This window comes from Quercus suber, unplaced genomic scaffold (assembly GCF_002906115.3).
Source record: "Quercus suber isolate HL8 unplaced genomic scaffold, Cork oak 2.0 scaffold_175, whole genome shotgun sequence".
Lineage (NCBI taxonomy): Eukaryota > Viridiplantae > Streptophyta > Magnoliopsida > Fagales > Fagaceae > Quercus > Quercus suber.
Window position 1 is genome coordinate 1,193,704 of NW_027069635.1, and position 22,575 is coordinate 1,216,278.

The 22,575-nt window shown below is 37.4% G+C and overlaps 1 protein-coding gene across 1 annotated transcript; it reads right to left on the reverse strand.

The window, feature by feature from the left end:
* Positions 1–17,765: 17,765 nt before the first annotated feature.
* On the reverse strand, positions 17,766–18,242 carry LOC111983120 (uncharacterized). Its single transcript, XM_024014777.1, has one exon. It carries the CDS (start codon positions 18,240–18,242, stop codon positions 17,766–17,768), a length of 477 nt encoding a protein of 158 aa, XP_023870545.1.
* Between the last annotated feature and the right edge of the window lie 4,333 nt (positions 18,243–22,575).

Sequence of the window (22,575 nt, forward strand, 5' to 3'; positions counted from 1 at the left end):
TGAATAATGGACAAACTCCATGAAAGAAAAATGAATGATTCGTATAAATCACCTAATGGTAAATGTCTCGAAAAATTCAAATTTGTAAAAAAGTTCGAATTAGTTGAATGTAGAACTGTCCAATAAGTAAAACTATTTTCTGCATTAAGTAAAACTGTTCACTGTTTTCTCATAAAAATTGTTCAATATTTTCTGCATAAACTATTTCTAGTATTCTGCATAAAATTATTTTCTATTCAGCATTATTTAAAAAATTGTTCGCTCTCTTTTCTGCGTAAATTATTCTCTGTTCACTGTTTAAAAAATTGTTCACTGTTTTCTCATAAAACACCTAGTGAAATCATGTTTTCTAAATTTAAACACCAAATCTAAATGTTTTTTCATGTTTGAATTTCACAATGATCGAATCTATTTTTCTGTTTTGATAAAATCTGTTTCTGCATTAATAAAATTTGCTCTTTACACATTATGTTTACTGTATATTCGAATTTGCTTACTGCATTCATAAAATCTGTTTTTTGCATTAAGTAAAACTGTTCACTGTTTACTCATAAAAATTGTTCACTATTTTTTGCATAAATTGTTCTTAGCATTGGCGCAATTATTGCACTTAAATGGTTTTTGTATTTTTAAATATGTAACCATATGAATAATGGACAAACTCCATAAAAGAAAAATGAATGATTCGTATAAATTACCTAATGGTAAATGCCTTGAAAATTTTGAATTTGTATAAAAGTTCGAATTACTTGAATGTAGAACTATTCACCAAGTAAAACTATTTATGTATTAAGTAAAACTGTTCACTATTGTTCACTATTTTCTGCAAAAACTATTTCTAGCATTCTGCATAAAATTATTTTATGTTCAGCATTATTTAAAAAATTGTTCGCTCTCTTTTCTGCGTAAATTATTCTCTGTTCATTGTTTAAAAAAATTGTTCGCTGTTTTCTCATAAAACACCTACTGAAATCATGTTTTCTAAATTTAAACACCAAATCTAAATGCTTTTTCATGTATGAATTTCACAATGATCGAATCTATTTTTCGCATTGATAAAATCTGTTTTTAAGTTAATAAAATTTGCTCTCTACATATCATGTTTACTGTATATTGGAATTTGTTTTTTGCATTAAGTAAAATTGTTCACTGTTTTCTCATAAAATTGTTCATTGTTTTTTGCATAAATTGTTTTAGCATTGGCGCAATTGTTGCACTTAAATGGTTTTTGTGTTTTTTTAAATATGTAACCATATGAATAATGGACAAACTCCATGAAAAAAAAATGAATGATTCGTATAAATCACCTAATGGTAAATGCCTCGAAAAATTCGAATTAGTTGAATGTAGAACTATTCACTAAGTAAAACTATTTTCTGCATTAAGTAAAACTGTTCACTGTTTTCCATAAAAATTGTTCAATGTTTTCTGCATAAACTATACCTAACATTCTGCATAAATTATTTTCTGTTCAGCATTATTAAAAAATTGTTCGCTCTCTTTTCTGCGAAAATTATTCTCTGTTCAATGTTTAAAAAAATTTCGCTGTTTTCTCATAAAACACCTAGTGAAATCATGTTTTCTAAATTTAAACACCAAATCTAAATGCTTTTCCATGTTTGAATTTCACAATGATCGAATCTATTTTTCTGCATTGATAAAATCTGTTTATGCATTAATAAAATTTGCTCTCTACACATCATGTTTACTGTATATTCGAATTTGCTTATTGCATTCATAAAATCTGTTTTTTGCATTAAGTAAAACTGTTCATTGTTTTCTCATAAAAATTGTTCACTGTTTTTGCATAAATTGTTTTTAGCATTGGCGCAATTATTGCACTTAAATGTTTTTTGTGTTTTTTTAAATATGTAACCATATGAATAATGGACAAACTCCATGAAAGAAAAATGAATGATTCGTATAAATCACCTGATGGTAAATGCTTGAAATATTTTGAATTTGTAAAAAAGTTCGAATTAGTTGAATGTAGAACTATTCACTAAGTAAACTATTTCTGTATTAAGTAAAACTGGTCACTGTTTTCTCATGAAAATTGTTCACTATTTTCTGCATAAACTATTTCTAGCATTCTACATAAAATTATTTTCTGTTCAGCATTATTTAAAAAATTGTTCGCTCCTTTTTTGTGTTAATTATTCTCTGTTCATTGTTTAAAAAATTGTTCGCTGTTTTCTCATAAAACACCTAGTGAAATCATGTTTTCTAAATTTAAACACCAAATCTAAATGCTTTTTCATGTTTGAATTTCACAATAATCGAATCTATTTTTCTGTATTGATAAAATCTGTTTCTACGTTAATAAAATTTGCTTTCTACACATCATGTTTGCTGTATATTCGAATTTGCTTACTACATTCATAAATCTGTTTTTTGCATTAGTAAAACTGTTCTCTGTTTTTTCGTAAAAATTGTTCACTGTTTTTTGCATTAATTGTTTTTAGCATTGACGCAATTATTGCACTTAAATGGTTTTTGTGTTTTTTTAAATATGTAACCATATGAATAATGGACAAACTCCATGAAAGAAAAATGAATGATTCGTATAAATCACCTAATGGTAAATGCCTCGAAAAATTTGAATTTGTAAAAAAGTTTGAATTAGTTGAACGTAGAACTATTCACTAAGTAAAAATATTTTCTGGTATAAATCACCTAATGGTAAATGCCTCGAAAAATTTGAATTTGTAAAAAAGTTTGAATTAGTTGAATGTAGAAATTTGAGAAAAATCGATGGAAAATCAATGAACGTACCAAATCATGAAGGTGTACATAAGATGCACAGATAGTCAAGACTTGTTGAGAAATTTGATTCCGTTGAAAGTACAAAATAATGAAAATTCAATGGAAAAGTATGTACGTTAGATGTATAGAACGTATGAATTTGTTTAAAAATTTGAATTCGTTGAATATACAAAACTGTGAAAACTCAAGGAAAAATTGTGTACATTAGATGTACAGATAGTACGAATTTGTTGAAAAATTCGAATTCGTTAAGTGTGTAAAATCGTGAAAATTCAAATGAAAATTGAAGAACATACCAAATTGAGTAAACTTAATGGAAAATTAATTATATTAGATGTACAGATCATCCAAATTTGAAGTCGTCAAATGTACGAAATCGTGAAAATTCAATTTAAAACTATGTACTAATGTACTAATTATCCTGATTTGATGAAAATTTCAAAATTGTTGAACATGCAAAATCGTGAAATCTTAATGGAAAATCAAAAATTTTGAACGTACCAAATTGTGAAAATTCAATGGAAAGTTGTGTACATTAGATGTACAAATATTCTGGACTTGTTTAGAAATTTGATTTCGTTGAAAGTACAAAATCGTGAAGATTCAAGAGAAAATTGTGTACATTAGATGTACAGATTATTCGAATTTGTTGATTGTATAAAATCTTGAAAGTACAAAATAAAATTGTGTAAATTAGATGTACAGATTGTTTGAATTTGTTGAAAAGTTTGAATTCGTTAAATGTACAAAATCGTGAAAATTAAATGGAAAACTGTGTACTAATGTATTGATCATCCGAATTTGTTGAAAATTTTGAAATCGTTGAATGAACAAAATCGTGTAAACTCAACAATTAATGAACAGTTAATCTTTAGATTTGCAAAAGTTGAATGTATATAATCATCAGTTGTCAGACATTAATAATAACATTTTGTATTGACAAAACGTGTAGACATTTACAACAACGTCTAATATTCGTAGGTAGAAATTTTTGAAAATCATCATTACTTGAATCTGAGAAGTCTGAAATATCTCTTTCATCATCTAATGCAGTAACTTCATTAATAGACTTGATGGCTCGCTCTTGTGCCTTCCCCTTTAGATGCTTCTTAGCTTTTTGGATTGCATGAAAACGGTCTAATCGCTTTTGCATTTGATTGTTCTCTTGTTCAAGACGAGCAAGTATGTTGGCAGGTTCATCTCTAGGTAACTCGGCTGAGCGTGCCTTAGGAACTTGTAACCCATGCCATCGACAATACACCTCCAACTCACACCTCTTCTCGTATAGGGTTGACCATGGTGGTTCTGCTACAGTGAACTCTATTGCGGTGGTATTTGTACTTAGTTTTGTAGGTTTGCCGACCATGATGTGCCCGACGCTTTCAAAACTCTCGTACGTGTATATTGGCATATTAAGGAAATCTCTCTTCTTTCCAACCCATTTCCCTCCATAGTTCCATAAACTTGAGTTTCATAAACTCGAGTTCAAATAGTGGTATTTCCCTATATAGTTTCGAAACAGTGTTTTTTTGCTACAAATTTCTGAAAATTGTGGTATTTGGCCATTTTCGCCCACGGACTCTTGTATTTCTCTTTAATTTTGCCACCCAAATAGTTGTATTTTTTTATTATAAAAAAAATAATTTGCTATTAAAGTGGAATTGGTTTAGAAACTTACGGTAGTAGATTGTCTATCTTTATTTTTATTGTTCTGGATATATTGTGTGGAGCCTTTTAAAGTAGAATTGGTTTGAAACTTTGAATGGTTAGTTGCTAAAATTTTATAAAATCAGTTTATTATAGTGTGAATTGTAGTGCTGACCTGTGTGCATAGTATGTATTTTGTCTGTATTTGGCTCTTTTTGTTTGTACAATTATTTATTTATTTGTGATTTGTCTTTACCTATGGAAAATGAGTTAGTATAAATTTAATATTGATGATTTCTGTCATTTAAAAGAAGGTTGTTTTCTCTTGTAATAGATAAATTGTATTTTAATATATTAACAAATAATTATTTTGTATTTTTTTATTTGTTGATAGTTTCTTAATACTAAATAGATGATACGCATTTTTTGTTTATATTTTAATCCCCTTAATCAAACTTCTATCTCCGTCTCTGAATCCAAAATGGCCGAAACACATCGGAATGACCTGAAATTATTCCCGGGGTGGAACATGGGGTGTTACTACCGAAACAAAATGGTAATATAATTGCTATTTCTAAGGTTCTACTATTTTTAAGCTTAGTGTCCGTTTATAGCTTATTTAGCTGTTTGCTAAACTTTTTGCTGAAAGTGTGCTAAATTATATTTGTACTTTGAAAAAATTTGAAAAGGTGAAAAATAATGCAGGAAAAAATGAGGTTTTAAAAACCTGTATACAAAAACTAAAAGCTAAAAGCTGAAATTGATGCCAAACAGACTCTTATCTCTCTAAAGGTTTTATTTTTTTGCATAATTTTTTTCTTCTTTCTTAGATAGTTGTAATAAATAAAAGAGAGAAAAAAATGTTCTAGAATTAAATAATTTAGCAAGCAATAACTGTGCAATAATACCATATTTTTATTAGAATCCAATAATAACTCCTCAGCTATAGTGTGTGTATGTATATTTTGCTAGCACATAGAGTATTAGAAGTGAATTTAACCCAACAAAAGATTTGTTAAAATTCACATCCAACAAAGAAATATTGAGTGATGTAAAATAACTTAGAGTTACACAATGTGTAACTAGGACCCAAATCCACATGTATATCATACTCTCAAATCTAATGCCGTCTCCATCTAAATAGTCTCCCCTCGATCTAGCTACCTAAAGCTCGAGCTAATGAACTCACATTCTTGTTTTTTTTTTTTTTTAACACATCTATTTTTCCTACACCACCAAACAAAAAACATGAATCTATTATTTCTCACATTACTTTGGATTCCAACTATCTTTCTTGTACTCATTCTCATCCTCTCTTTGTCATTGATTTTGAAACAAAGGAAAGTCAAGAAAGCAGCCAACCTTCCCCCAGACGCTCCAAAGCTTCCCATCATTAGCAACCTCCATCAAATTGGAAACGCCAGCCACCATTCCCTGTGGAATCTCTCTAAAAAATACATACCTACCATGCTCCTACAATTAGTATTTGTTCATTGTATCATGATACAAGATTGTGTCCACAAATATGAGATTATAGTTTTATTGAACGAGATGAAGTTCGATGAGCTTACATTAAATTTGGCCCCGCCCCCACGTTTAAATCCTGGCTCCATTCTAGTCTCTTGTCTCTTCATCTTGACTAATTAGTAACTTTGAAACTACTATACATTGGGTATGATATTGTCACATGAATTGTCCTCACGACACAACATTTAATTTGTTAGATATCAGTTATTTTCGCGTCACCAGACCACAAATTAATCATCAAACGATAAGAAATAATAATCTAGAGGTATGGATTGGAACGTGTGGAGGATATTGAAAGAGAGCAAAAATGAAAAACCTAGATAAATATTCTGAGTGTTGACAGTAAGATAGACTTGATGGAGGAGTAAAGCAAAGAAAATTCTATTTGCTATATGGTTTCATTAATCTTTCTGATGAGTGGATGACTTGGACTTTTGGGATTCCTTCTTAGAAGATTGGAGGTTCCCTCCGAAACTGCTATTTGTTAATTTGATTTTTAAAAAAAAAATCTTATTGTGTTAGCCAGTGTTCTTAAAAAGTTCAAGCATATGAAAAAACATTGCAATTGAATCTAAGGTTACCCCTTTTGGCACATGATTAGAAGTCCTCTTGGGCTGTTAAGTTTAATCTATTTAAGATTAGTATGTCAATTTTATTATTAGACATCTACATCTCATTGTGGATTTTCCTAGCAGGTGTGTAATTGGTTCTGCTGCTAACTTTGATGTTTTAAAATGGCATGACAATTACTTTTAGAAATGCACTTGATGAGTTTATTTAATGGGATTTCTAAATGCTTCGAAGATTTATAACTTACAGCCAACTACTTAATTTTAAGAGTTTTAAGTAATGTTCATAATACTTGTAATTAGTTGTAGAAGCATAAACAGTGAAATAGTTTCTCATGGCCTTTAAAGAATCAATGCTTATCTATACTATTACTAACATATGTGCTTGCAAATGTGCTTGCAGATGCATATTAATGCTCTTGAAGTTGAATTGGATGCTAAAGTTATTTCTGACTTGATGAACAATATTGGAAGTTCGAATGCTACTAACTATGCCATTGTGGCTGATTGTAGGAAGTTGATATCTCTAATCCCTCAAGTGAAGGTTAGTCATTGCTTTAGGGAAGGCAACCACTGTGCAGATGGTCTTGCTAGATTAGGATGCTCGTTATCTTCTAATTTTATGTTTTTCTGTTATCCTCCCCCCTCTATTCTAAATGCCTATATGGCAGACTTGTATGGTTTATCTCAGGTCAGGCTTTGTCCTACCTCTGTTGCTTTTCCTTCTTAGTTGAATGCATTTTCCAGTTTACCAAAAAAAAAAAAAAACATATCCCTTTGAGTTTTGCTTATGTTGGGCATTTATTGTTTGATTTTTTTTTTTCTTCTATTAAGAATTAAATCCTTCACTAACCAATATTTCACTATGCAAATGGCTCAATTTTGCTAGATAATATATTTGTGTGGGCTTTTATTGATGTTTTGTGTAGATAAGCATAGTGCGTGTTCTTTTGTTTTTTGTTTTGTTTTGTTTTGTGTATGTGTTTTTAATAGAAATGAAAAGAGAAAAAGAAGTGGTACAAATAGTGAGAGTTGAATACAGATTTATAAGGTATTGCCAAAGATATTATTCCAATGTTCTAGGAAACTATAAGCATATCCGTATGAGTTCTGAAATTTTTGGTTAAATTGGTTTTTGGCATTTTTTTTTTTTTTGAGTATTTTTGTTAATTTTGGGGTACCTATCAAAGGTTTTTGTAAAACAGAGAAAAATAAACATGATTATGCTCTTTTCCTTTTTTTTAAGAGATAAGATCAATGGTGAAAGTCTTAGGTTTGAAACTTGAAAGACTCCAAATTATGGCCATGGAAATATTTCATATGTGGTGATTATATTGATTCAATCAATGTAATTTATTTTCATATCCTTATTGTTTTTTTTTAAGTCCATATTAGCATGCGTAAAAAGAGATCTGATAGATTCTCAAGATATTACTCATCAGTACTAATTTCCATACCACCAACAGATTAACTTGAATTAAATTTACCTACTCAGGTTACTTTACCATGGTTCATTTCACCTATAAAAGAGACGGATTATGAAGAAAGAAGACAAGTTTCTAAGTTTCTAAGATTCTAAGCTTTTAAGTTCCAAGTTTTAGAAAGCCTTTCGTAATAGCCTTCCCTCTCCCTCAGAAAGACTTTTGTACTCTTTCCCCTCTTGTAATCTTGTAACCTTTCTCTTCAGACAGTTTTATTTTCAAGATTGTATCAAAGATAGCAGTTTTTTTTCAAGTTTATCAAAGACTAAAATTTTTATTCAAGTAAGATTTTACTAGTTTCTATTTTCATATTCCATACTCCATTTTAACCTTAGTTTGAATATATCTTGTAAGGATCAGTTTTGGGTTGGTGGCCCACTACGTGGAATGGCTTAAACCCAAAAAGCCCAAAAGCAATGAATTTATAGAGAATGGGTTGAAGAACTGGGCTATAGTTGATCAAGTAAATCTGGGAATAGATCTAACAATAAAAGAAGGGAACGACATAGGATTATTTTAAAGAAAAGTTATCCTCGGCAAGGTCCAAGGTGCATTATTCTTTTATATTATCTTTCAATTGGGTTACAAGTATGATTCCTAAATACTCTTTTCTTTCATTTTCTGATTTTTCTGATCCCCTCTTCATGAAGGGTCTCTCCCATTATATAGTCCCTTCCAATACATTTTGGTCCTACACTTGTCAATCATTTGGGGCTACCACTAGAGTACCTATCTTTTCAGGCACCCTTATTAATCTTATTTGCATTAGGGCAACCAATGTTACACTGTTCAGGTGTCTTCTCCACATTAATGCAGCCAGGAATTTAGCTACCCAACATTTAATGCGGTGGTGGCAGCCTTCCCTTCAGATATTTTAGGACGTTTCCCCACCTAACAGTTTGACAAGCACTGTCAGCCTTCGTATGACTTCTTAGAGTTTTAATTTTGCTCATTGGCCACCCTTCACAGACCTAAGCATTAGTCAACCGAAGATGTATATTTGTCCTCAGCGCACTACTTCGGGCCATGGTGGTCAAAGTTGAACTTTGTGCACCATACAGTCCTATCTAGCAAAGATTCAATCTCCTCGGACAGCAACATGTCCTCGGCTTAGACCGTAGGCCTAATTACATGAACCTACAATGGGCTTCCAGGCCCAATATCCCTACAATAGCCCCTCAAAATTCTGCTGTCTGGAACCTTGGATAGAAAGGAGGATTTTGATATCCTCGGGCGTGCCTTTGATCCACTGCGTTTTGTCCGTCGTCAGCGTTAGTGTCTTTTTGACTGCCCAAGGCATGCTCCTGATGCTTCGACTGTGTGGCATGTCTTCATTAAATTCTTGCGGCTGGTTGTCCCCCACGTTCTATGGTGCGATGGCGATCCAACGGTGGAGATTTATTTTCCACTCATGAGCGGGAAAAATCTCGCTGTTATTCTGATTTGGGTATAAATACCCATTTAAATCAAATCGCCTAAATTATCTTTGCATTCAGGAGCTCTTGCGCACATTCGTTGAATTTGCCAACACTTCTCACCACATTCGTGTCTCTTCAAAAGCTTGTTCCGAGGACACTTTCCTCGCCTTTGTAAGTTTTTCCGAACTTTTCAAACTTTTTACTCTCTTTTCTCTGCATCTTTCTTCTTGGACCTTTTTCCGGTTTTCTTTACCTTTCTGAGTTTTTTCGGGGATGGGTAGATTTAAGGATTTAGTAGAGTCTGAGGAAGGGATGGAGAAATTTAAGGCTGACTATAGGATCCCACCCCATGTGGGTTTGAGATATTGTAAAGAGGGTGAGTGGCACTTTCAAAGACAGGCTGGTGAAGTGGCAATTCCCATGATCGCCTTCATTGAAGGTGGCATGAGGATCCCCATAGGGCTAGTGATGAGGGATTACCTTAGGTTCGTTAGGTTAACCCCTACCCAGTGCGCCCCCAACGTCTTCAGAATATTGGGGTGTGTAGACGCATTGAATAAGAAAATGGGGTTGTGGCTGACTAGGGGTGTCCACGGGTCGGGTTTATGCCCAACCCGCAACCGACCCTCTTACATTGGGTGGACGATTGGACGACCCGCCACCGACCACCAACATCATCGGGTCGAGTCGGATCGGTCTCCGATGGACGATGGTTGGGTCGGTCGGCCTTGGCACTGAGGTAAACCACAGAATCTTCGCAGGATTGAAGCTCAAAACCACCACACAAGCCCAGATTTCAGAGCAAATCACAAGATCTAAGCAAAAATTGAAGCAAAAAGCACTATATCAAGCCCAGATTTGAGCAAAAGCACCACATCAAGCAAGAATCGAAGCAAAAATCAAGCCTAGATCTGAGCAAAATTGAAGCAAAAGCACCACATCAAGCCGAATCTAAGTAAAAATTGAGCAAAATCTTCATCTCACCGCCGGATCTAAGCAAGAAAACCAAGAGCTTCACTGGATCTAAAGAGAAAACCAAGATCTGAGCAAAATCGAACCAAAAACTACCAAACTTTTCACCGAAAATCGATGAATCTGAACGGATCTGGGTAAAACCGATGTTTTTTCTTCTGTTTCGTCGGTCGGATCAGGTATATCGGGTTTTGAAGAAGAAAACCCGCCATCCGACCCCTCTAAATCAGTTTTTGGTGGCAGAGACCCGTCTCCGACCGTCACCGGTTTTCAGGTCTGCCCGGGCGGTTTGGGCGGGTGGGTCGGTTTTCGGGTTCTGATGGACACCCCTACGGCTGACCTATCATGATGTGAATTGGGTCTACAACCTTCACCAACTGAAGGGGAAGGGCTATTACTTAAAAACCAGGCGACCTCAAATTAGGCTTATCTAGTGCCTTCCCAAGTCCAGCAAGAGACTGAACAAGGACTTCCTGATTGTGTTTGGGGAGTGGCATGACAGCATCCCCTGCCCCACGGAAGAGGGGGAACCAGGTGGGGTTCTAGGGATAGGACTAGAACTTGTTAATTATTTTATTGAAACTTGCGTTGCTAGGCCGCTAACCTCATGCTTTCCATGGTTTTACAGATAGGCGCGCCCTTGAACTAAACTTCAATTTGGTCAATAGGGAGAGTTTGGACAACATCCTCAAAGCCGAAGTATTTGTGAACTAGGAAGATGGTCAGCTCAAGGCGGCTCATTTGATACTTGGTTACAAGCCGATCTCTCGAGCCTTCCAAGCACTGAAGTACGTTATCTAGGCTCGCGATCCACGTCTTCAAAGGATCAGCGTTGCAGTTGAGGGTTTCCTGCTCCCTAAGGGTGCTTCAATCCTAGAGGGCGTACCCTTGGTTGGTTCTTCCTCCTCTCATCCCAAGGTAGAGGAAGGGGAAGAAGAAAAGTTAGAGAAAGATGAGGAAGTCGTTGATTTAGGTTTGCCGAAGACGAATTTGAAGAATTCAACAGAGCTCAATCATCCGAGGACCCTGTCCATGATCTCGGCGACCCGAGCTGCACTGAAGTGGGCTTTCTCTCGGTGGATACTATTTTAGAAGGAGACATAGGCATACAAAGGAAATCAAAAAAGAGTTTGTTGGAGCTAATAGAATCCCAGCCCGAGAAAGATGGGCCCAGCAAACCATCCCAGCCTAAGCTCCCTGCTCCTCCAAAACTTCCTCCTCCTCCTCCTCAGTCATCCTTGCCACCCAGGGTTAAGCCTGTGGATCCGAAGAGGAAAAGATAACAGAAGGGCAAGGATGTAGTTGATGATGGGAGGTTTTGTCCTCCGTCAGAAGAAGAGCCCCAACATGCTGCAAAACAACAAAAAACTGGGCCTGGAGGGCAACGAGTCTCAGAGAGAAGAGACAGCCAGCCACTCGAGCCTCAAGCTTGACTTCTAGCACCGGTGATCAATGGCGAGCCTCTAAGGGATGATGCGTCCATCAGGGACTTCCACGGAGGCACTGGATGTCGTGTGGCCTTGGCTCTGGAAGAGGCTTTGCTACTCCCCACTGATATGGCCGAGCTGCGATCTATTAGGAGGCTAGAGGTTTTCCTCAACCTTAAACGATATTTGGGCATGGTATGTAACTCCCCTCCTTTCTCTACTTTCTCTTTTCCTCTTTGCCTTTAATTCCAAAAGGTAACCACCCTCTATTGTTAGGCTGTCCAAGCCACATTCAGGGTTGAGGAGATAACCAATTCTTGTTACCAGCAATTGGAGGATGAGAGATCAAGACGCGTAGCTGCTGTGAACTCATTCAATATTGCTGATCAGTCCAACAAGGACTTAAGGAAAAAGTTAACAGAGGAGGAGCGAGCTAGGAGAAGTGTTGACTCTGCTTTGGACAGCGCTCAAAAGCAGGCCGAGGATCAGAGGCTATAGTTACGTGACGCCAGGGAACAGTTGACTTCTTCTAAAGAGCAAGTTACAACTCTGCAGAAGAAGTTAGCTGAAGTCCAGAGGTAGAGGGATCAGGCCGAGAAGGCTAGAGAAGAGGCCGATAAAGCAAGAGGGGAGGTCGAGAAGGCCAGGGACGAGGCGGAGCAGCATGGTTATGACGTTGGGGTGGCTGAGACCGAGGAAACCCTTAGGGCAGAGGTTCCATCGGTGTGCCAAACCTACTGTGCTCAGACTTGGGCTGAAGCCCTCAACCAGGCTGGGGTTGAGGCCTCTTCTGAGCTGAGGAAACCAGAGAAAATTTATTATCCTCCAGCCATCCGAACCTCGGTCCTTCCCTCCATCACAAGTAAAGTAGCCTCTACAGTATCTGATCCTGTTGAAGAGACACAGCCTCAAGATCTCCTTCTTCCCCATCAACAAGAGCAAGAAAAGGAACCTGAAGCTCCCAAGGAGATCACTTCTGATGTGACTAAGTCCTCAGATAAAAGCGCAGAGATTCCACAGGATGGGGCTGCTTCTCAAAGTTTTGAAATGGTCTTAGCCTTGGTCACCATACCTGCCAAAGAGGATCCTAAGGACAAAGAGAAGGTGGCTCCTACTGAAGTAGCCAATCAAGCAGACAAGACTTCTAAGCCCGGGCTTCAGATAAAATTGAAATGTTGAATCCTTACCTTTGTTATGTAACTGCCTTTTTTTTTTATTATTTTTTTTTAAGACATATTTCAATAGAATGTACATCTTATTTCCCCAAGCTTGCAAGAGTTATTTTCTTCCCTTATGCACCTTTTACTTTGATTATTACTTGATTGGACACAGCTATGTGCCTTGAAAGTGTATGATTGTTTATTCAAGGGAAATTGCACATTTCACACATTTCTAATTGAGACTCAGAATAAATCAAGAATAGTTAATTCACAGTAATGTCAATACATACCTCGGATTTCCACACTTTGAGAAGTTCTCTAACCTTAATAAAAATATTCAACTGCTGATCAAAAAACAACTAAGTCCAAGGCACCCTAAAATGCTTTAATGTGATGCTCATGGAATTTAACTTATATTCAGCTTGGGTGATAACAAACCATTTGACCCCAAAAGGGAATCTAGAGTTTGCTTCTTTCTAATGCTGAGGGTAATGTCTGTCCACCACTCCAAAATGTACTATAGTGTTTTAATTAATACTAAGTTTATGGTCTGAGGAACTTGACATAGCTCAAGTTCTGCTTAACACCTAGAGAATTTGTTGAAGGAAATCAATTTTCCCAAGGTATGTGGGCTGAAGAGCTAGGCATGACCCAGGTTCTGTTTTATACTTAAAATGATGTCATAACGTGTTAATTTTTCCAAAGCAGATGGTTCAAGGAACCAGACATAGCTTAGGTTATGTTTAACACTTAAGAGAATTAATTGAAGGATATCAATTTTCCCCAGGTATGTGGTCCGAAGAGCCAGGCATGACCCAAGTTCTGTTTGATACTTAAAATGATGTCATAACGTGTTAATTTTTCCAAAACAGATGGTTCGAGGAACCAGGCATAGCTTAGGTTCTGTTTAACACTTAGAAAAATAACTGAAAGATATCAATTTTCCCAAGGCATGTGGTCCGAGGAGCCAGGCATAGCCAAGGTTCTGTTTGATATTTAAAATGATGTTGCACTATGTTAATTTTCCCAAAGCAGATGGTCCGAGGAACCAGGCATAGCTTAGGTTCTGTTTAACACTTAGAAAAATAACTGAAATATATCAATTTTTCCAAGGCATGTGGTCCGAGGAGCCAAGCATAGCTAAGGTTCTGTTTGATATTTAAAATGATGTTGCACTATGTTAATTTTCCCAAAGCAGATGGTCCGATGAACCAGGCATAGCTTAGGTTCTGTTTAACACTTAGAAAAATAACTAAAAGATATCAATTTTTCCAAGGCATGTGGTCTGAGGAGCCAGGCATAGCCAAGGTTCTGTTCGATATTTAAAATGATGTTACAACTGTGAGATGAGGAATATAGCAGGCCCAAAGAAGATGGAGAAAAACTTGTATTAATAATAATATCTTCTAAGATTATTTACATTCCAAGGACGAGGTACAACTTTTTCCTCAAGATCTTCAAGGTAATACGCACCAATGCCAGCCATGATGTTATACGATATGGGCCTTCCCAATTGGGTCCTAGCTTTCCCCATGCTGGATTCTTGGTAGCTCCTACAAGCTTTCTTAAGACCAAATCCCCCATTGCCAGTGGTCTTAGTTTTACGTTAGCGTCATATCCTTGCTTGAGTTTATGTTGATAATAAGCCAATTGGACCATGGCATTCTCTCTGCGCTCTTCAACTAAATCTAAACTCCTTTCCAATAGTTCATCGTTGCTGCTCGGAGTAAAAGAATTTGTTCTTAGGGTGGGAAATCCAGTTTCCAGAGGAATAATAGCCTCTGCCCCATACGTCATTGAAAAAGATGTCTCTCCTGTGGACCTACGAGGTGTGGTTCGATAAGTCCACAGGATGTGTGATAACTCTTCAACCCATTTCCCCTTTGCATCATCTAGTCTAATCTTGAGTCCATTCACTATGACTTTATTAACAACTTCAGCCTGCCCATTCCCCTGCAGATATGTCGGGGTAGAGTATCTATTTATTATGCCCATGTCGCAGCAATATCTCCTAAAGGCCTTACTATCAAACTGCAAGCCGTTGTCCGAGATGAGAGTGCGAGGGACTCCAAACCTTGTTATTATATTTTTCCAAAGAAATCGTTTGGCATCCATGTCTCTAATATTGGACAATGGTTCAGCTTCAACCCATTTAGTGAAGTAGTCTGTGCCGACCAATAAATATCTCTTGTTCCTAGCTGCCTTAGGGAAATGACCAATAATATCCAAGCCCCATTGAGCGAAAGGCCAAGGACTAGAAAGAGGATTAAGGACTCCACCAGGTTGGTGAATATTTGGGGCAAACCTCTAACACTGGTTGCATTTCTTTACATAGTCCTCCACTTCTTATTGCATCTTCGATCAACAGTAGCCTTGCGTAAGGGCCCTGTGCGATAAAGACATTCCCCCCGTATGGCTTCCGCATATTCCCTCATGCAGTTCTTCTAAAACTATCTCCACTCCCTTTGGAGGTACAGAGAGCAGATATGGGCCAGAGAAAGACCTCTTATACAACTTCTGATCCTCGGACAGCCAGAACCGAGGAGCTTTTCTTCGTACCTTATCAGCTTCGGACTTATCTTCTGGTAAAATATCCTCCTTAAGGTACAGTACAATAGGGTCTATCCAGCTAGGAGTTGTTCTTATTTGGTGAACATAGGTTGCAGTCTTTCCTACCTCAGTGGGTCTGCATAAATCTTCTACGAGAATTACCCAAGGTAGACTTTGCGCCGAGGAGGTTGCCAATGTAGCAAGAGAGTCCGCATGTGTATTTTACTTCTAGGGACTTGTAAGAAATTGAAAGATTCGAATTAAACTGTAAATGTCTAACCTGGTTTAAGTACTCTTGCATTCTAGGATCTCGGGCTTCCAACTCCCCGTGGACTTGGCTGACGACCAATCTTGAATCAGAAATCAACTCTATTACTTTTCCACCCATTTTTTGTACCATGATCATTCCCTCCAACAAAGCTTCATATTCAGCCTCATTATTTGTAGCCGAGAATCCTAACCTTAAAGATTTTTCAATCGTAATGCTTTCTAGGGATATTAAAACTAGCCCCACACCAGATCCCTTATGGTTCACTGCCCCATCAACATAGACTCTCCAGGGCGCAAGTTCTTGCACGGAAATCATTCCAATCAATTTTTCATCCATGTTTTGCCCTTCAATCCTTTCTTCTTCCGAGGATTCAGCAAATTCAGCAACCAGGTCGGTAAGAACCTGACCCTTGATAGAGGTGCGTGGCATGTACTTGATGTCAAAAGCCCCTAAAATTATACCCCACTTAGCCACTCTCCCTGTGTAATCAACACTGCGTAGCAGAGATCTAAGCGGGAGTTGGGTCAGGATAACAACCGTGTGTGATTGAAAATAGTAGGGGAGTTTGCGTGTAGCATGCACTATAGCCAAAATAGCCCTCTTTAATGGTATGTAACGAACCTCGGCCTCATGTAATGACTTACTCACGTAGTAAACTGGCCTCTGTACCCCATCATCAACGCGTATTAGTACCAGACTTACTGTGTGATCGGCTACAGCTACGTAGGCAAACAACACCTCATCCACCTTAGGTCTGGACATAATGGGCGGTTGAGACAGATATTCTTTCAATTGTTGGAAAGCCAGGGTGCACTCTTCAATCCATTCAAACCCCTTCTACTTATTCAATAACTGAAAGAAAGGTCTACACCTGTCAGTTAACCGAGAAATGAATCAGTTTAGAGCAGCAATCATTCCTGTAAGCCTTTGAACTTCCTTGGGATTCCGAGGTGGTTGCAGATTGTTAATCGCCTTAATCTAGTCAGGGTTGACTTCTATTCCCCAGTGAGTGACCATGTAGCCCAAGAACTTCCCAGATTCGACGCCAAACAAACACTTAGAAGCATTAAGCCGAAGCTTGTGCTTCCTTAACGTATCGAAAGTAGTTCCGAGGTCAACAATATGGTCTGACTTTGTTCTGCTCTTTACCACCATGTCATCTATGTAGATTTCCATGTTTTTTCCTAATTGAGGTTCAAACATCCCGGTCATCATTCTTTGATAAGTGGCTCCTACATTTTTCAAACCAAAAGGCATCACCTTATAATGGTAATTTCCAATATGGGTGACAAAAGCCGTCTTCTCCTAGTCATCCACAGCCAGAGGAATCTGATGGTACCCTTGGAAGGCATCCAAGAAACTCATCCGGGGATGGCCTACCGTTGCATCCACTAACTGATCAATCCGAGGCATAAGGAAGGGATCCTTTGGGCAGGCCTTATTCAAATCCGTGAAATCCACACATATGTGCCATTTTCCACTCTTCTTTTTTACTACCATGGTGTTAGCCAGCCAGACTTCTTTAATAGCCCCAGCCCGTTTAAGTTTCATCACCTCATCCTTGATAGCATCTGAATGTTCCTTGGACGAACGCCGAGGAGGTTGCTTTTTTGGGGTAACTGCCGGATTGACATTCAAATGCTGGCAGATGAAGTCCAGACTCACCCCCAAAGCTTCGTAGGCATCCCAGGTGAATACATCAACATTTTTCTTAAGAAATTCCACCAATTCTTATTTTTCCCGAGGGGGTAACTGAACTCCAACCTAAAAAAACTTCTCTGGATCATTCCCTATACTAAGTCTCTCTAGATCTTCACATTGAGCCTCCTCGGCTGGCCCCTTACTAGGCGAGACTGTAGACTTTGACTGCTATAAACCTTCATTCACCGAGGCCGACGACTTAATTACTGACTGATACGAGATGGCAAACACAAGGCATTGTCGAGCCACGGATTGGTCCCCTACCAGTTCCTCAATCTAGTTTCTTGATGGATACTTCACCTTTTGATGTAGAGTCGAAGAGACAACCCCTAAGGCGTGAAGCCAAGGCTTGGCCACAATGGCCATGTAAAAAGAGTATGAATCTACTACTATAAAGTCCACATCTACCACCTCTAAGCCTGCCTGCATCGGTAGCTTGATCTGGCCCTTTGGAATAACCACCTTCCCATCAAAGCTCACCAAAGGGGAGTTATAGGCAGTTAGATTCTCGGGTTTCAGGTGTAGCCCCTTATATAGGTCAGGATACATGATCTCTACACAACTACCTTGGTCCACCATCACCCTCCTTACATCATATCCACCTACGCTGAGAGTTACCACCAAAGCATCATCATGCGGTTGGATGGTCCCTGCCTTTTCTTCATCCGAAAAACTCAGCACCTGACGAGTTTCTACTCTGGCTCTCTTCGGCCTAAAACTTGCATCCTCGGCTGGGAACTTAGCTACGGACATCACCCTGGAGGGCTGTGAACCTGTCCTCCCAGGTGCAGCAAAGATGACATTAATTGTTCCTATCGGGGGTCTTGAAGAAACATTCCCTTAAGTATCAAACCTCAGCTGGTCATCCTGCCCATTTGGGCGATACAGGAGATGTTGTAGTTTCCCTTACTTGACCAATTGCTCCAGATAATTCCACAATGTCCGACAGTCCTCGGTAGTATGTCCCCGCTCCTGATGGTACTGACAATGAAGACTCTGGTTACGTCTTAAGGGATCTCCACTCATCTTACTCGGCCATTTGAAGTAAGGTTCCCTTTTTATTTTCTCCAAGACCTGATGCACTGGCTCTCTAAACACAATGTTTACAGTCTGAGGAGCTACAGGTAAAGATTGTCTAGAAAAATCTCTCCAGGGCCTATTATTATTGTAGCGGTCTGACCTAAAATCCCTCCTCTCCTGAGGGATAACCTTACCTTTACCCTTATCTTGTTGTTGGTCTTCCTCCACTCTCTTGTATTTGTCAATTCAATCCATGAGTTGACGTACGTTGGTAACGGGTTTACCGGTCAAGGATTTTCTTAAACAGTGCTCAGTAGGTAGGCCGAGCTTAAAAGTACTAATGGTAACATGATCAATATCACCTTCTATCTCATTGAATATCTCCCAGTATCTGTCTAAATACGTCTTCAAGGTTTTTCCTTCTTTCATGGACAAAGACAACAAAGAAGCCAAAGGCCGAAGAGCCCTTCTACACGTGACAAATCTGGATCCAAATGCTTAAGTGAGCTCCTTGAAAGAATCAATGGAACCTGCCCTCAAACTATCAAACCACCTCATCGCCACCGGCCCCAAACTGGACGGGAATACCTTGCACATTAGAGGCTCATTTCTGGAATGCACAGCCATTCTTTGATTAAAATGACTAACATGCTCCATAGGATCCGTTCTCCCATTATATATAGTGAACGTGGGTTGGGTGAATAGCTATGGGAGTCTTCCTCTTTCAATCCAGCGTGAAAAAGGAGACTTTGCAATCTGGTTAAGTGCTCTACTCATGGCATCGTTCTTGAGGCCATCTGAGGACAACTTTTTATCTCTACGCTCATGACTATAGTCCTCATCATATGAGAAAGTCTCGCTGGGGGGAGTCCTCGACCTGCGCCTGTAGCTAATATCCTCTTCTCCCTCAGAAGAGAAGTCAAGATCTGACGAAGCTCGCCTTCGTCGTTCGTGGCGCAAGCTTCTCTTCAGGTGATCAATCTCCTTCTGCATGTTCCTAACATTTTCTTCCCGAGAGACGTGGCTTTTACCCTTAGCCTGGCTTCTAGTAGTGTGGGTAGTATGTACACTTCCTTCCCGGTCCCTTTGCCGTTCAAGATTGAGAAAATGATCTTGATGTTGGGACCCCATAGACTCTGTCTGGCATGGACCTGATCCTACTATCTTTAAGAGTGAGATCAACTAAAAACTCTAGTTCTTCCCACAAACTGTGCCAATTGTAAGGACCGGTTTTGGGTTGGTGGCCCACTACGTGGAATGGCTTAAGCCCAAAAAGCCCAAAAGTAATGAATTTATAGAGAATGTGTTGAAGAACTGGGCTGTAGTTGATCAAGTAAATCTAGGAATAGATCTGACAATAAAAGAAGGGAACGACATAGGATTATTTTGAAGAAAAGTTATCCTCGGCAAGGTCCAAGGTGCATTATTCTTTTATATTATCTTTCAATTGGGTTACAAGTATGATTCCTCAATACTCTTTTCTTTCCTTTTCTGATTTTTCCGATCCCCTCTTCATGAAGGGTCTCTCCTATTATATAGTCCCTTCCAATACATCCTGGTCCTACACTTGTCAATCATTTGGGGCTACCACTAGAGTACCTATCTTTTTAGGCACCCTTACTGATCTTATTTACATTGGGGCAACCAATGTTACATTGTTCAGGTCTCTTCTCCACATTAATGCAGCCAGAAATTTAGCTGCTGAACATTTAATGCGGTGGTGGCAGCCTTTCCTTCAGATATTTTAGGATGCTTCCCCACCTAACAGTTTGAAAAGCACTATCAGCCTTCGTATGACTTCTTAGAGTTTTACTTTTGCTCATTGGCCACCCTTCACAGACCTAAGCATTAGTCAACCAAAGATGTATATTTGTCCTCGGCGCACTGCTTCGGGCCATGGTGGTCAAAGTTGACCTTTGTGCATCATACAGTCCTATCTAGCAAAGATTCAATCTCCTCGGACAGCAACATGTCCTCGGCTTGGATTGTAGGCCTAATTATATGAACCTACGATGGGCTTCCAGGCCCAATATCCCTACATATCTATTTTGCTATTTACTTCTTTATTATCTATTTTATCATTGTTTATGCTTCCATATTACTGCTGTGCTTTCTCTGGGTAGTCATTGGTATTAGAGCATCCAAATCATTAAAACACCTAATGAACAGTTAATAATTTATGCAGAAAAAACAGTGAACAATTTTTCAAATAATGCTGAAGAGAAAATACTTTTATGCAGAATGCTAAAAATAGTTTATGCAGAAAACAGTGAAAATATTTTATGAGAAAATAATGAACAGTTTTAATTAATGCAAAAAATAGATTTTATGAATGCAGTAAACAGATTTGAATATATAGTAAACATGATGTACAAAGAGTAAATTTTATTAATGCAGAAAAACCAATTCGATTATTGTGAAATTTAAACATGAAAAAGCATTCAGATTTGGCTTTTAAATTTAGAAAACATGATTTCACTAGGTGTTTTATGAGAAAACGGTGAACAATTTTTTAAATAGTGAACATAAAATAATATACGCATAAAAGAGAGTGAACAATTTTTTAAATAATGCTGAACAGAAAATAATTTTATGCAGAATGCTAGAAATAGTTTATGCAGAAAACAGTGAACAGTTTTAATTAATGCAAAAAAAAGATTTTATGAATGCAGTAAGCAGATTTGAATATACAATAAATATGATGTGCAAAGAGAAAATTTTATTAATGTAGAAATAGATTTTATCAATGCAGAAAAATATATTCTATTATTGTGAAATTCAAACATGATAAAGCATTCAGATTTGGCGTTTAAATTTAGAAAACACGATTTCACTAGGTGTTTTATAAGAAAACAGTGAACAATTTTTTAAATAGTGAACAGAAAATAATTTATGCAAAAAAGAGAGTGAAAAATTTCATAAATAATGCTGAACAGAAAATAATTTTATGCAAAATCGTAAAAATAGTTTATACAGAAAACAGTGAACAATTTTTATAAGAAAACAATGAACAATTTTAATTAATGTAGAAATTAAATTTATATTTCGAAATTAAAATCTTTATATTTTACAATGCTTCTATTTAAATAAATAAAAACATAAAAAAAAACTACTTATTTTTATCTTTATATTTATTTGTTGATTATCCCCAAACAAAAAAAACAATAAAAAATTTACACGGTACTCGAGTACTGTAGAAATAAATTTTTTTGTATTTTATTTGTAAAAGGTATTCGAGCCTGCTATACTCGAGTATTGTGTTGCATGGTACTCGAGTTTACCAAGCTCGAGTACCACATAATTTTTTTTATTCGCACAAATTCCAACTCAGCAGTGCCACGGTGGCAAAACTAATGAGGAACTCGAGTTTCTGAAACTTGAGTTTTAGAAAAAGTCGTAGTTTGTCATTTATTTTCGAAACAGTGTCTTTTTGCTAAAAATTTCCAAAAAAGATGGTATTTGGCCATTTTGGCGAAAGAAATACTATAAGCAGGTTTTTTGTCACACTCAAAGTACCCCCAACATCCGCCTCAAATAAGCAGTTAATACATGCAGCAGGATCTGCAAATACAACAAGAGGTATTGAAGCAACGTCCTTTAGTTATACCGAATTATCGACACAATATAGGTACCTGCAACTATGAATGAGAGCACTCAAGGAGTGAGAGGCCAAATATTTGGACTTTTTTTCACAATGAGATTTTTAATATTATGTTGCAGGGCAAGTTGAGGCCATCTGTAAATTGCACAAAATTCAGCTACTAACAAAGAGGTTTCCATGAATAGTGACGACTTTCAACTTTAGCAATAGTTCTGACGCTTTATATGACTGATCTTAGATCTTTTGACATCGTTATGTAATGGGTTGGTTCACCAGAATCAGAGTCTGTTTAATACTCAGCAGTATTGCCATGTGATTGAGCTCATTCATGCTGGACTTGTTCATCCTTGGTGAGTTGAAATTTTGAACCTCATGACTGATGTTTAGATCCACCGAGACCATAAAGCATTATAGTGATTACAGGGTGTAAAGAAAAATTTTAAGCCATTTTCAAGTACTTTTCTT